The following is a 15,148-nucleotide window of genomic DNA, read 5'->3' on the forward strand; positions in this document are numbered from 1 at the left end:
CGTCTTTCACTTCCGGGTGAAGCAATGGCGGCGGGTGGCAGCGACCCGAGGACTGCAGATGTGGAGGAGGACGCCTCGCAGCTCGTCTTCCCCAAAGGTGCGCGGCGGGAGGGGCCGGGGCCCGATTCTAAGCGGCCGGTTACAGCTGCAGGTTCTTGGTGTTGATGTAACCTGTAGTTTTTGATCCACGTTTTTTTTTACGACGTTACAACATCGCTGGCTGCCTGGAGCCTGAGTGAGAACTCAGCACGCTAACGGGCTGAATAATTATTTTGCAGAAAACCAAACCAAACCGGAGGTTTATAAACAAGTGCTGAAGGGCCCCTGGGTTTCTGATAGTGCCCAGTTCCAGCACTCTGCCGCTATTTTGAGCACATGGGGCCTGTCTTAGCGTGTTCAGTTTACTTTAAGAACACGTCGGAGGTCTTCCAGTGGGTATCACTCGTGGATGGATGTTGCATGGCTAAATATTTTCTTCTTTAAACAAATCATACATTACTTAAGTTCTGCCGAAATTATGCGAAGAAAACATAGCAAAAATGTAGAATCATAGAATCGTAAGGTTGGAAACGACCTGCAGGATCATCTAGTCCAACCGTCCTCCCATCACCACTGCTACCACAAACTAAACCAGATCTCACAGCTCCTCATCCAGGCACCTCTTGAACACTGCCAGGGGCGGTGACTCCACCACCTCCCTGGGCAGCCATTCCAATGCCTGACCACTGTCTAAGAGAAAAATATCTCAGAAAGCCAGAAATTTGGGGCTGCAAATGTAAGAAGTGTGGTCACGCAGACAAGTGAGTTGGGTGGCTACTCGGAATGATGTAATTTTTATCTGTTTTCAGTGTAGGATTCTGCCCAGTCCTTGGTAAAAGGGCAGTGAACCCAGTGTGCTGTTGTTATTTCCCAAAGCTCAGTCACGCACACAGCACCTATAAGTGGCCTTTTTTATCCATGCTTTACTTCTTCTAATGCTGACATTTGCTTGTTCAAACATAGAATTCGAAACTGCAGAAACTCTGCTGAATTCAGAAGTCCACATGCTTCTTGAGCATCGGAAGCAACAGAACGAGAGCGCGGAAGATGAGCAGGAGCTGTCAGAAGTCTTCATGAAAACTCTGAATTACACAGCGCGCTTCAGTCGCTTCAAAAACCGTGAGACCATCGCCAGCGTTCGTAGGTGGGTGGAAGGTTCAGGAATTTGATGTGTAACGCCGGTGTTGTTTTATGGAAGTGAGGTTTAGTGACGTTTCCTGATTTGGACCGCTGTAGCTCTGAATCTTGTCTTTCTGGAAAGGCAAGAAATTTGTTTGTTGTGTTTTGAGGAGCATTGTGCTTGGTCCCAGTTGAGCCTGCTGAGCCTTTTTGTTTTCCTTGTTTAAAAAACAGCATATTTCAGTGAGCAGGAGAGTCTTCTAGGCTATTTGTAGTGTAATTCTGGGGTCTTTCCACAGCTGTCACTTTGTTTTTACCTAATGAATTATGTAATAGACATTTCTTCCTTCAAAAAACTTGAATGCTTTGTAAAGAAGCAGAGTAAAAGAGAGAGTTGTATGTTATCTGTTTGGTTTGTTGCTCCTTTGCTTATCTGTGTTACTTGCAATTTCACCAAGTTGTTGTCTTACAGCTTGCTGCTCCAAAAAAAGCTCCATAAATTTGAATTGGCATGTTTGGCCAACTTGTGTCCTGAGACTGCTGAGGAAGCCAAAGCTTTGATTCCTAGGTGAGCATTATGTGTACCAAAAGGTGTGTTGTGTACTTTCCTGTGATCTAAAGATAGCTATGGACAGAAACCTCCACAATCCAGCTGTTGATGAGAGAACTTTCCATCTCAATTTTTCTTTACTTACCCATTGATCTGAAGTGAAGCAATCTATGTATATGTAATATATGTAGTATCCCTAATGCACTTCAGATAACATTTACTGGATTAAGAGTGATAGAATTGTAGAGTTGGAAGGGACCTTTGGAGTTGGAAGGGACCATTAAGGCCATGTGCTCCAACTCCCCTGCAGTGAACAGGTACATCCACAGCTGGTCCAGGTTGCTCGGAGCGTGGCCCAGCCTGGCCTTGAATGTCTCCAGAGTGGGACTTCCACCACATCTCTGGGCAATGGCTTAAACTGGGGTTCTCAGCCCACCCAGCTGTGTTTGTTGGGTTTTTTTTGTTTGTTGTTGGAGCAAACAACAGAGTGTCCCTATGAACCACTGGGTGGATAATGTACAGATGGGGCAGAGAGTTCTTTCAGTATTGTGTCCTGATTTGTTGCCTTGTGCCCTGAAATAGAGGAGGAATGAGACACCCATCTGAAGTACAGGTTTTTCCTTGCGTTTTAAGATTTCATATAGTCATAGAATTTTTAAAGTTATACAGACATTTCTTGGATACCTCCACAAAAAAGTGACCACCACTGCCCTGGGCAGCCTGTTTCAATACCTAACCACCCTTTCTTTGAAGAAATTCTTTCTAACCTAAACCTCCATTGGTGAAACTTGAGGCAGTTTCCTCACATTCTTCATAGCAAGTCTGGACTGGCTTATGAGTATGAGGCCAAGGGGTCTGGTTAAGCCTATGCCTGGGTTGCCCTTCTGATTGCTCCCTGATTGCTCAGGGACATGATTTTAGCAGACGGTTGTTAGAGTTAGGGTAGTATGGTTAGGTCATGGTTGGACTCGATGATCTTTAAGGTCTTTTCCAACCTGAGTGATTTTCTGATTCTATGATTACAATGACTTGAAATCATTTTGCAGAAAGTTCTGGAAATGATGGAGTTCTGCCACTTAAACAGGAGGCTCTGCATGGGTGTCTGAAACAAATTCAGAAGGGAATGGGGAGACTGTTTCTAAAAGCTTTAATGCACCCTTATTGTTCTTACCTTGCAGCCTGGAGGGCCGATTTGAAGATGAGGAATTACAGCAGATTCTTGATGACATTCAGACCAAACGCAGCTTCCAGTACTAAAGGTGACTCTCAACCTCTCCAAATGAGCGGAAAAATCTGAGAACTTTGTTTCTCTGCCCTCTGTACCAATCCAGCTCCTGGGCTGAGCAGTGGATAAAGGGAGCTCCAGCACTGTCATACATCCCAGTGTACTGGAGGTGATTGCAGTCCTCTTGGTTTGATAAGGACGCCTGCATTGTGAGGGCACAAGAACTTGAAAAATCTTTTCTTGGTGGCTCAAATATTTGTTTCTTCCATATTCTTCTCCCCAATTTGGGAATTCTATACACGTTTCTGGTTTTTAGCAGAAATGTTGACCTGTTTGGGTTTTTTTGTTTGTTTGTTTGTTTTCAAAAAGAGTGGGAACACTTACTCTTGACTGCTGGGCGGAATCAAGTCCCGCTGTCTTTCAGATGGTTTCATCAGCATGGTGGACTTTTACAAGCTAATTATTTTGTATTATTGCTTAGCATAAATTAAAATATATTTCTAATTAAGGTCCTGTGTTTTGTAAACATTACATGCACATTCTGACTTACAAAGACCTCAATAAACTGATCGACCTGGAAGAAGGAAAACACAGGAAGAAGAGCTGGGACAAACACCAGCATGGGTGCCAGGTGACTGTTCTGCTGATGCGTGGAATTCCACTGATGCAAATAGGAAAGAAATAGGATTATTCTGTTATTTCAGTTCTTCCTGAGCCAGCAAACCAGATTAACCACCACAACTGTTGCTGGATCCAGATATTATAGCTAAGGTAGCACAAAGCCAGGCAGCAGAGTGAGCCTTCCTTTGGCAGATCCCAGCAGCCCTTTTGGCACTGGGAACGCTCCCCAGCTGCTGCTCCTGCTGTAACTCAGAATAGCCTGCAGTGTATTTTGGCATTTCAAGGCATTTTCATCTCTGAAACTCAAGTTCCCGTACTTTCATTAGAACATCTGTTGCTCAGAAGGAAAAACCCCACGCCAACAACGCTCTGGAGCAGAAGGAAGCGGGAAGGACCGAGATTCTACGCTGAGGCTCCGACGCAGCGCCTCGCCGCTCAGCCCGTCTCTTTCAAAGGGGCGCCGCAAAAGAGAAGCGGGCAGCCCTCGCGCATGCGCATACCGCTTCGCGCCTCCAGCCGCGCGGGTCGGTCGTGAGGGCCGCCCGACTTCCGGCCGCGCATGCGCACGCAGCTTAGCGCTTCTAGCCGCGCGGGTCGGCCGTGAGGGTCGCCCGACTTCCGGCCGCGCACGCGCAGGCTACGGAGCGACGGGAGGCTCGCGGAAGCGGCGCGCGCATTCCTCCTTGCGCCTGCGCAGTGCCCGCGGCCTGCCCGCCGCCGAGCGGCTCGACGTGGGGCGCGTGCGCCGCCCCTGGCGCTGGTGGGGGCAGGAAGATGGCGGCCGGCCGCGGCGGGGGATCGTGAGGCGGCGACGGCTGCTTCCGGGCCCGGGGGGACGAGGCGAGACGAGCGGCGGGGCGCGAGGGCGCGGTGCGAGACGCCGGCTGGACGGTGAGCGCGGCCGGGCGCGGGGCGGGGCGGGCGAGGGGAGCGCGGTTCCCTCCGCCATTTTTAGGCCGCGGCCCAGGAGCGGGGCGGGAGGCCGAGCGGGTGGGAACTGCGGGACCCGGCCTCGTCCGCCTGCGGGGTTCGAGCTTCGCTGAGCAGCGGGCAGCGCTCCGCTCCTGTGCGCCGTGTGCGGCTGCCGGGGGCCCGCCTGGAGCGCACGTCCGGCTCCGATCGGAATCGCGCTGTTCCTCCTTGGGCCTGCGGGGTGCCGGGCGGGCGCCGCTAGCAGGTGGGGCAGTGCGGGGCAAAGCGGAGCTCTGAGGGCCGGCACGGCCACGTGCGGCAGGCGCCTACCTGCCCTGGGAGGAGGGTGCGATGGTGGTGATTTCTCAGTAAAAAATTAGTAGCGATGACCTCTTAAAGTGTCTTTTTTTTTTTTTTTTTTTTTTTCTGCTGGAGGCAATTCGCTAAACTTGGGGAAAGTGGGCATTGTTTCTCCTTTGCTGACTCTTAGCTGCTTCTTTATGATTAGATAACTGTATACCTTGAAATACAGTATTTTGCAGCAGTGGTAACTCATGTGAGCGTTTCTGTCTTACAAAAGCTGCCATAGGTAAGTAGTTCTGTACCCCTGGCTCTGTGCCTCATTACGTCTCTAGTTGCAGTCTGTGGGTGGGAATGTGTTTGTGAGCTTCAGTCCTTCGTCCTTCTTGCAGCAGATTTCTCTCCTTTTGTACCTGCCTTAACTCAAAACTGTTATTCCTTTAATAAAGGCAGTTCCACGTGCATATTTGCCAGAGAGTTTACAGTATGCAGTCAGGATTGTGTCAAAGTACTCGGGGTTTCTTCCTCTTCAACTATTTGTCTGCAGAATTGAATTCTGAACATTTTGTTAAAATATATCATCTTTAATATATCAGTATATAGTAATAAAACCTCTATTTACACTCAACTTCTTGACATCTCGTTTAGTTGTGCCGTAGTATTTCTAATGGGTAGCTTTGAAATTCTGGTGAAAAAACACTTTATTTAAACAGCTTCAGTGTGGTAAGACCAATTTACCTTTATTTTTTTAATTGATTTGCTGTTGGCATTTTTGGAGTTCTCTGCCCATCTGCTCTAGAACTTGGAAGTTGGGCTTAACTTGACCTGCCTCCATGGGACCGTTTCAGAAGCTGATGGAATTACCATATGGAGTCAGTTTTGATAAATAAGTACTGAAAAATGGGGGTTGTGTGAAAAATGTTTGAGCTACAGTGAATTGACTGATATTATCTAGTATGTATTTACCATAGAATCACAGGATGGCTTGGGTTGGAAGGGAACTGAAAGCCCAACCAGTCCCAGCCTCTGCCGTGGTCAGAGACTCCTCCCCCAGCTCAGGCTGCCCAGAGCCCATCCGGCCTGGCCCGAAGCACCTCCAGGGATGGAGCAGCCACACTTCTCTGGGCAGCAGTGTCAATATCTAAATGTCCTCTAATCTAATGAACGAGTCCAGAGGAGGACCTCAAAGATGATCAGAGCTGGAGCACTTCTCCTATGAGTAAAGGTTGAGGGAACTGGGATTGCTTTGCTTGGAGAAGAGAAGGCTGTGGGGAGACCTCATTGTGGCTTTCCAGTACTTGAAGGGAGTGTATAAACAGGAGGGGCTGTTTATGAGGGTGGATAGTGACAGGACAAGGGGGAATAGTTTTAAACTGAGACAGGGGAGGTTTAGGTTGGGTATTAGGAGGAAGTTTTTCACCCAGAGGGTGGTGAGGCACTGGAACAGGTTGCCCAAGGAGGCTGTGGATGCCCCATCCCTGCAGGCATTCAAGGCCAGGCTGGATGTGGCTCTGGGCAGCCTGGTCTGCTGGTTGGCGACCCTGCATATAGCAGGGGGTTGAAACCAGATGATCATTGTGGTCCTTTGCAACCCAGGCTATTATAAACTCTTTGAGCTGCTGAAATCTTCTAATTGATGATTGTGCCTGATGTTTGAAGTTTGCCACTGTTACTCCCAGTGTCAGTCCTTCATATGATGCTTGTTCTTTCAAGCTGTAAAAGAATGGCAGCTACAAAGCAACAGTAACCATTACCCTGTAAAACGTTGGAATTGAAGGCCTGTGCTGAGCACGAGAGGTAATAATGTGGGGATTGTAAATTAAGCTTGAGACAGGGGTAGTTTGCTGTAGCAGAAAGAAGCCTTGGTCAGGGCAGGGAGTGAGAGAGCTTCTGGCTTGTTCCCATCCCTCATAGATGCCTCACTCTTCTGAGTGACTTGAAAAATATACTGGAGAAGACTCTTGGTTGTGGAAAAGTGCAGTTTAACTTCTTAGTGAGGTAGTTCCATGTGAAATATTTCACTTTTTTTGTGGCTGCCAGCTGCAGCATTGTTATCTAGAGAATTTCTGTAGTTTGTTCGTTAAAAGTGGAAAAAAAAAATAACTCCAGCCTTGCCCAGATATTGCTGTAGCTGATACTTTAGGAAACTGATATCTCTTCTCAGGAATGTTCTGAAAACAAGGTGAAAACTTCAGCTGTACTGCATCTGTGAGTTTTATATTCTTGATTTATTATGTTTTCCTCCCTTATATCATTTTGTTACTGAAAATTTAGTGCAGAGTGGAAGTAACAGAAGCACAGTTTTTGCTGGCATGGTTAATGAAAAAAAAATCATTCACAACTGAACCTCAGGTAAACTGAATGATTTTAGAGCTTGATAGTGGGGAGAGGAAATGGGGAAGTCTTCGAAATGATTAAAGATGTGATATGACTTGAGGTTTCCTCTCTTATAGAGAATCTCTGAAAGTAAGAGCAGAAGAGTAGACAACTGCTAGCTGAATACTTCTGGGTTGTATTTTGTCTATTTCACTTCATTTTTGAGAATTCGTGACCCCAGGACCATGTAAAACTTAAGGTTGTTTGTTCTTAGAATCATACAATCACAGAATGGCCTGGGTTGAAATGGACCACAATGATCATCTGGTTCCAACCCCCTGCTATGTGCAGGGTCACCAACCAGCAGCCCAGGCTGCCCAGAGCCACATCCAGCCTGGCCTTGAATGCCTGCAAGGATGGGGCATCCACAGCCTCCTTGGGCAACCTGTTCCTTGCTCCCTAATGCTTAAAAACAAGTTGGTTTGTGATGGAATTTCATTTCTGGTTCAACCTGCTCCCATAGCCTGCCTGGATGAGCCAGGTGTTCTCTTGTGAAACTCAAAATGTGATATGAAGTATATATTTACACCATTACTTTTGATAGCAATCTCAGTGCAGACAATGCATGCACTGTGGTACAAAGTGCTGGTTAAAATTGTTTTTCAATTTGTGGTAGGGTAATAAAAATCCGAGTTTATAGTGGGAAAAGGCAAGGCCTCGTTGTTTTATGGCATGGGGAAGCTTGCACTTGTGTGAAGGATGTGATCAGAGAAGCAGCCATGAGTTCCAGCTCTTCATTGTTTTGCATTGCATTTTTTTTAAGTGTATACTTCAGGTTTCTTTCTGTTGTCTGAAGGGGATTTGGTTTAATGAAAACATAAATCCAATTCCCAACAATACAGAATTTAAAAGTAACAACCAAACCCAAACAGTCGTACTTTCAAATACTTGAAGCACAAGTCTGGATGTACGAGTTTAAACTTACCAAGCTTGATCCTATTATTTTTTTGTATGCTTTCCTTGCAGTTTGCACTAGAGTGATCACAGCTCTGAATATGGTGTTATACTATAGGCCCAATTACTTTACACATGGACACAAGCTACTGGTAGTGATTGTTTTTTTTTTCTGATAGTGCTACTCTGCACCAAAGTATAAAAAGAAATAGGATTCTGTGTAGTGAGAATGGCCAGAGCAGATCCTTCTGTACCCACCACCCTACAAACCTGGTTTCTGCTAAAAAGCCAACTAAAAATCTCATGTTCATCAAGATGTCCTGTTGATCAGGAAGGGTAAGTGCCACTTCCATAGTATGGGATAGTCTATTAGTGAATTACGTTGAGTAAGTTACAAGGAAATGTGGTCAGGAATTGGGGCTGTTCTGCTCTAGGCCTTTATTTCTATATTATTTCTATCACAATTTCTCTCTTCTGTAGGAAGAAAGATTTAATGCACAACATCAAACCTTACTGTTAAATAACCCTGGTAAAACTTGCTCTGCTCAAGTGTTTCAGAAAGTTACATGAGAGTGTTCACACGTGAATAGAATAGAGAAAGTATAAGCAATGTTTTTGTATTCCTCAATCATAAATGAAATAATCTCTTCCTCTCTGTGCGTTTGCATGCTGTGACAAATGACCTATCAAACACTCACATGTTCATCTGCAACTTTATTTTTTTCATTTAAACATGGTGTTTTTTTCCATACTGCTCCTAGACCGAAACACTTCTCATTTTCAGTGCACTTTTAATTAGTGAATTCATTTTGATAGGAAGAGCAATGTTTGTTGTGACTTCATTGATGTTATTTAATTAATTTCTGCAATAATTAAATGTGCTGTTTACCAAGGGAAAAAAAAAAATATTAACTGTTGGGTGTTTGTAATCCGTGGAGTTATGAATTTGGTGTAACCTACAACTTCATTTAATTTTAAAATTACAACCCAATCAAAAAGGATGTTCTCATGCCTCTGTTCTCTTGGTCTGGAGTCCTTGCCCTGTCCAAGCAACTGTATAGGGAGAGCCTTTCTTTGAGCAAAATGAAGGCCTTCTTGGTGACTTCTAATAATCTGTCAGTTCTGTTCTGGTCTGCATCTCACAAACATTGGTTTTGGAAGGGCTGAGGTGGTGGGGAAGGAAGTGGTGGTGCCAGTCACCCACCTCTGCAACAGCCGCTGCACTCAGTGACTGCTCTGTGCCTTGAGAGTTCTTGTCTTAGTTTATACAGCAGCAAAATTCACTCTTAGGAAAGAGCATCCCGAAATGTTTGAGATCGTGGATGTTGAGTGCCAATTTTAGTTTGAGGTAGTCGGTCATAAAACGTGGATTTCACTCCCCTGCAGCTCAGTGGACATCACTCCCCTGCAGCTCTACCTGGAAGCAGCTGCCTGAGGCAAGCAGTAGGGCAGAGTGGTTTTGCAGCTAACAGTAGTGATGTGTTGAAACTGAGGGGTTCTTTTACTGAGGCTGCTCTATGTGCTTCCACATGACCACACAGGTACTTGAATTAATCCCTGTTTCTTTGGTTTAAATAGTTGAGGTTTCTTTTAAATCGTTTCTCCTATTCAAAAAGAAACAGGATATAAAGCAAATATGAATGTGTTGCTTTTTAAAGGGAGGCCAGAAACTGGATTGCAAGTAGTCCTGTAGTATGTTGTTTGGTGTAATTTTGGCATTCGTTATGAAGCTTTGGCATCTCAGCAATTTGGATTCTGCTGTGTGTGTGTGTGTGTGTGTGTGTGTGTGTGTGTGTGTGTGTGTTCATCAACAGCTTTGAATCTGGCAGGAGCTGTGATGTGAAATGCTGCAGCTCCAGCTGGTGCAAGGGCTGCACTGAGAGCCCCCAGGTGTGTGCTGGCCTGCCTCTGCCCTGCCATCCTCCTGCTGGATGATGTTGGCAGCCACGTAGCTGCTGCTGTAGCCTGGCAGGGTGCTCGCCCCTGCTTCTGCTCCATTCTGTTCTCTACCTGGAACTCCTCGGTAAGTTAGCTGCAATGCTGCTCTGCAGTTTTAACCAATATTAGCAACAAAGGTCTCCTGATACAGTAGTTCTGAGCGAGTGGTCAGCCTGGTCACACAAATGTTTGTACTGCTGTAACAGAAGGGTAACACAGGATGTCAATGGTTGTGGGCAAGGCTGGACTTCAGTTGGTGTCAGCGATTTTAGGTTGGGGTCACGTTGTGACAGAACTTCATCTCAGCTGTCCTTTAGCATGTTCTCACTGTGCTGAAGCTCACAGAGTTGCATTTAAATGGTGTGATCAGGTCACATGTTCCATCATTGTCCCCCTTCCCTCAGCCAAAACCTGCTGATTTTGCAAATGCCTTTCTTTCAGTTTGATGTTGGGGCATCTTTGTAAGCAAACCTGCACTTCTTTGAAGAGACTTCTTTAACACAAGGAAAATCATAGGTGGACCAAATCTGCAAGTAGGACGACTGCAGGCTGTTTAGGTGTTAATATAGAATACGTATTTTCAAATGTATGTGTAGTTCCTAAATTATAGAGCTGGGAGTTAAACCCATGCTTGAGTCAGCCATCACACCCTGTTTTGCAATTTCTTTCTCTTGGTGGATGCAGATGTTTCTCTCAGCAGATCTAGGGCTAATAAATAGGCCTGATCTTTTCCTAATTATACCTTCTGTGGAGCTTTGAGCACTATCACTGCCAGGCATTCTGTACAGCAGGTTGAAAATACTGGCCTTAGCAGTCGGCTGGAGTGCTGCTTTTGCTGATGCTCTCGAGGCAGGTGATAGGAGGGAGAGAAAGGCCAAGGGATTTCAGGCCTTGGGAGGTGGTGCTTCTCAAAACTGCATCTCTGGTGACAGACCCTGCTGCTGGGCTGTCCCTGTCACAGGGAGCCTGGCTGTTCTGTAACAGGGAGATCTTACACTGCAACCCTTGCACTTCAGAAATCTGTTGAGAACTGCTGTGTGTGGATTCGCATTTTCTTTACTGAGAAATGTGGAGAACAAATGTACGTGCTTTTCTTGAACACTACTAAATAGTAACACGCAGAGGCTACTTACTGGAGAAGTTGAAATGTGGTTGTGGGGCAGTGTACATCAATTAGATGTACAGTTTGCAATCATACATCTTTGTATTCACAATGAAAGGCCACAGAATTTATTTCTGGAAGAGATGGCCATGTAATTTTAGTTAAAAAAGCAATTGAGTTTCTAATTCATGTTTGTTAACGCTGTTCTGACTTCTGAACTTCGTGTTGAGTAAAACTGAAGCAATGCTGTTCTGTTAGTGATTATCATATGACCTTGTGAACCAGGCCTGGCTGGTCTGGTGCTGAGCTAGCAACATGAAGTGCCTCAAGAAAGTAAGAAATCAATCGTTGTGCATAGCTGACTTTTCCAGTGCAGCCAGAATCTTAAATTCATCTTTGAAGATTGTGCTCTCATTTTCTTCCTTTGAGAAACAGTGAGTGTGGAAAATGAGTGACCTAAGAGATGTAGATTCTTTATTCAGTATGAAAGGGTCATGTCATCCTAAAAAGACAGTTTGAGAGAGGATTTTTTTAAAAAGTGGAATGTGTTAAAAATCCGGAATTAGTTATATAGGGGATCAGCTGTGCAAGCATGTGACATGTATTTCTTCCATCAGTACAGAAAGTGTTCCAGTATTTAATGTCCATTTATATAGGGAGATCTCTGCTCTGGCTGTGTTTTGAAACAGACATTTCAAACAAAACTTCTAGAACTGCTCAAGAGATATGACGCAGACTTTCAAACATGGAATATATAAATTGTAAAATAATTGTCATTTTTGTTGCTACTGCAGGGTTGTTCCTCAGAAGGCAACTTCCAACACAGGTAGCAGCAAGCAGCACTTACCTCTTGATTTTCTACAGCAAACTGATGCAAAAGCTGAATTTCCATGTATGCTTGACTTAATCTTCACTGAAGCAGATATCATAGAATCTGAGAATGGCCTGGGTTGAAAAGGATCACAGTGATCATATAATTTCAACCTCCTGCTATGTGCAGGGTCACCAACCAGCAGACCAGGCTGCCGAGAGCCACATCCAGCCTGGCCCTGAATGCCTCCGGGGATGGCTGCCTCTCAGGAGCTGAGTAGAGGGCGACAGTCACCTCCCTGTCCCTGCTGGGCACCACTTTTTTTGTGTAATAATTCAGAAATCTTTTCTTTCACTGTTTCTGTAATTATTCAGTGTGTGTTTGATTGCTGGGGTTTTGTGAATGTGTGTTTTTTATATTGCTGTTTTTCATTCATTTGTTTTTCAACTATGTGACCTAGCAGTAAATCAGCAGTGCTGCAGGGACGTGTGGGGTTGGAATTGCCAAAGCAGGGCCCTTAAGAGGTTTTTTTAGCAGCATTGTGTGATTTGGTAAAGTTTGAGCTGTTCTCTCCAGTCGTGGTGTTCCCTTCTATGGGTGTGTTGGAAAAATACCTCCTTAGGTACTGTTACAACAATAGTGTGAGGCAGATTGTCACAGCACATTTATTCTGGAATGTGGCTGTAGCAGTGCCCAGAATCTTGTCCCATCCTGACTTCATGCTCTGTATCTAGCCTGGGTGTGCTGTGCTCAGCTCTGGCTCTCAAAGCTGCCCTGCACAGAGCCTCTGCTCTTGCCTGTGACTTGGCTAGGCTGCAGATGGGTGTTTTAACATTCAATCACATTCCCCAGCCACAATTAAATAAGTGTTTTTAAGCCTTCTTACAGTTCTTCGCGTGATCTCAAATGACAGTGCTGCTTTGCTTCCTCCTGCTGCTTCTTCTGGACTTCAGTTTCTTACTCATGGAAATGTAATAGCTTTCCTTCTGTGTTTATTTAAAAAGAAACTGGTGTGGCAAGCAGTGCTACTTTGTCAGAATTAACACTAAGAGAATGGTTCCTTAGGTTTTGTGGTAGATTTTTTGCAACGCTTTTTCTTTGCTTTCAACATTTGTTTTCATATAAAAGCTGTAAGAGTTACAGAGAAATGTGCCAAGCACTCAGTGGAGAGGCTGTGAAAGGCCAATCCTCCTAGCAAGTTACAATTTACTCATTTCCAAGTCTTAGTGAAAAAGTTTTCATGTTTTCATAGGACTCCAATACTCAACTTTAATCCATTAAATATGCACGTTTCTGTTTCCTATTGCAAGCAGTATCAAGCTGGTATTAGATTGCATTGACTTCATCAGAATCTGGGCAGATAGTTTCTCAATCAGATCCCAGTTGCTGTGTGTCCCTGGTTCTGTTTCACCCTGTAAACTGAAGGCCTTCTGGTCCTTTTTCCTTCCACTGATCATAAAGTTCTCCAGATTTGTGATAGCATTTCCGAGACTTTATTTCCCATTCTCTGCTGTTTGTTTTTTAAATCAAGGACTTGAGTCTGTTATTGTCTCTTGCCAGGAGCAGAGTATGAACAAATGGAAGCAAAATGGCAGATTCTTCCCTCTGATGCCTACATTGTAATTTCTCTCAAGAATCCAGCAAGCTTCCAGTCTTCTGTGAGATGAGAAGAAAAGATAATAGCCTGGTGGTTCTGTGATTTAAAAGTCAGATTTGGTTTCCTGACAAGCTGGTAGCTTCAAATTGTGGCCATAGGTATTCAGCATGAGAAAAAACTGGGTGGAATTTTGGTCAGTCGTGGTGCTGTTGTATTGGTGACTCACAGTAGGAAAGTCTGGGTTGTAAGATAAATGCAGCTCTTGTCAGATGCCAAGCAGGAGTCAGGACAAAGGAATTAATTAGTAGTTCAGAGAGGAAAAATATTGTCATACTTTTAAATAGTGATTAAAATGCTGGAAGTACGCAAAACTGTCTTAATAGCAGCATGGAAATACAGCAGCACACCAAATCTCGTGCATCATGTAGCCGAGCTGTAGTGCAGCATGGCAAACATTGCAGGTGCTCAGAACTTGCATTGCAAGAGTCCCTTCTGTGGGGTGCAGGAAGGGAGTTGTAAGTAAGAAGGGAACCTCCTTACTTGTCAAAACAGTTTTCTCTGCTGTGCCCGAGGTGGAAGCAAGATGTGTCCCTGAGTCCTGTGAACTGAAGTATTCTGGTTTTTAAAGATGTATTCAAACACTGCTGTATGTATGTCTGTTTTGAAATGAATCAGGTTTAGTTTGAGCATAAAATGAGCTGTGCTCAATATACTAGATAATGTTATGTACTTATCACCAGAAAAACAAATTCTGAAGGAAGTGTTAGTTGTATGTGTAACTTACATGCACCTAAACTGACTCAACTCTTCAAGGATCTCAGGTTGCAAACCCTGGGGGGGCTCTTTCAGTTTGAGTTTCTTTCCTCATAGTTCTCCCCTGGGCTTTCAGATGTCTTCATTTCAAATCATCTGCATGCTTTCTCTAATATCCTAGTAGGTCATTTGCATGTAAAACTTGTTAAGTGTGGGGCTTCTTTTGTCCATTAGATATTGACGCTTGCTGTTCCTCCTGCAGAAAATAAACCTGGAGTCAAAACCTGAATCAAAATAATCACATTTTTCTAGGTCTTGCTCACTGTACAGTGGATGTTTTTGATTGGTATGTTTAAAATGTTAGTCTGTCCTTTCAGACGTTGTATCATTTGCATGTGTGTGTTTGGAATGTGTTAGAAGCACAGGGGCTTTAACGTTGTGGTGAAACAGATTGTGAGAGTACAGAGCTGAAATGAAAAGGAAAGAATACTTAGCAGTGTAGTAACAAAATGAAACCAAAATGTTTTAGACCTCTCCAAATAGGAAGAGGTGGTTGTGCTCTTTGGGCAGAGTACTTTATTTTGGTGTGACCAATGATTACTTCATCAACTTCTCTATTTCTTTGTGAAGAGTAGGAGATGTATTTTTGTTTTATGTTCCTGTTGGGATTCAAAAAGCTGCCATATGCCTCCCTCTCACTTAACGTGTTCAGAATCTAAACCCCATTTTAGGAAAGTACTTTTCACAAATGAAATATAATAGTGAATGAATGCTAATGTGTATTAGTACGTTTAAAGATGGTAGAGCCCTGGAGAACTCTTGGGGAAAAAGTTGCTTGAAAAGGGTGTTGTATAATGTATTTTTGTGTTTAGTTTTGTGTTTTAGAGGCCTATGGTAATTAAAGAGTGTAT

General features: G+C 44.4%; 2 protein-coding genes across 2 annotated transcripts in view; both read left to right on the forward strand.

The window, feature by feature from the left end:
* Nucleotides 1–2: 2 nt before the first annotated feature.
* On the forward strand, nucleotides 3–3,441 carry POLR2D (RNA polymerase II subunit D). The gene is made up of 4 exons (XM_031604957.2): nucleotides 3–97; nucleotides 1,003–1,183; nucleotides 1,631–1,726; nucleotides 2,887–3,441. The coding sequence occupies exons 1-4, from the start codon at nucleotides 25–27 to the stop codon at nucleotides 2,963–2,965; spliced, it is 429 nt and encodes a 142-aa protein (XP_031460817.1). The 5' UTR covers nucleotides 3–24; the 3' UTR covers nucleotides 2,966–3,441.
* An 807-nt stretch (nucleotides 3,442–4,248) lies between these two features.
* Nucleotides 4,249–15,148, forward strand: part of WDR33 (WD repeat domain 33) — a 62,682-nt gene continuing 51,782 nt past the window's right edge. Inside the window, exon 1 of the mRNA XM_031604987.2 lies at nucleotides 4,249–4,445. The gene's annotated coding sequence lies outside the window, so the exon portion shown is untranslated. The remainder of the gene's footprint in view (nucleotides 4,446–15,148) is intronic.

This window comes from Phasianus colchicus, chromosome 10 (assembly GCF_987193195.1).
Source record: "Phasianus colchicus chromosome 10, bPhaCol1.hap1.1, whole genome shotgun sequence".
Lineage (NCBI taxonomy): Eukaryota > Metazoa > Chordata > Aves > Galliformes > Phasianidae > Phasianus > Phasianus colchicus.

What these genes read in the sequence shown, in the direction of transcription:
- POLR2D (XM_031604957.2), top strand. Translation starts at nt 25, where the DNA reads ATGGCGGCGGGTGGCAGCGACCCGAGGACTGCAGATGTGGAGGAGGAC. An exon ending in ACCATCGCCAGCGTTCGTAG is followed by an intron (nt 1,184 to 1,630) that starts GTGGGTGGAAGG and finishes GTTGTCTTACAG; the next exon opens with CTTGCTGCTCCAAAAAAAGC. An exon ending in GCCAAAGCTTTGATTCCTAG is followed by an intron (nt 1,727 to 2,886) that starts GTGAGCATTATG and finishes CTTACCTTGCAG; the next exon opens with CCTGGAGGGCCGATTTGAAG.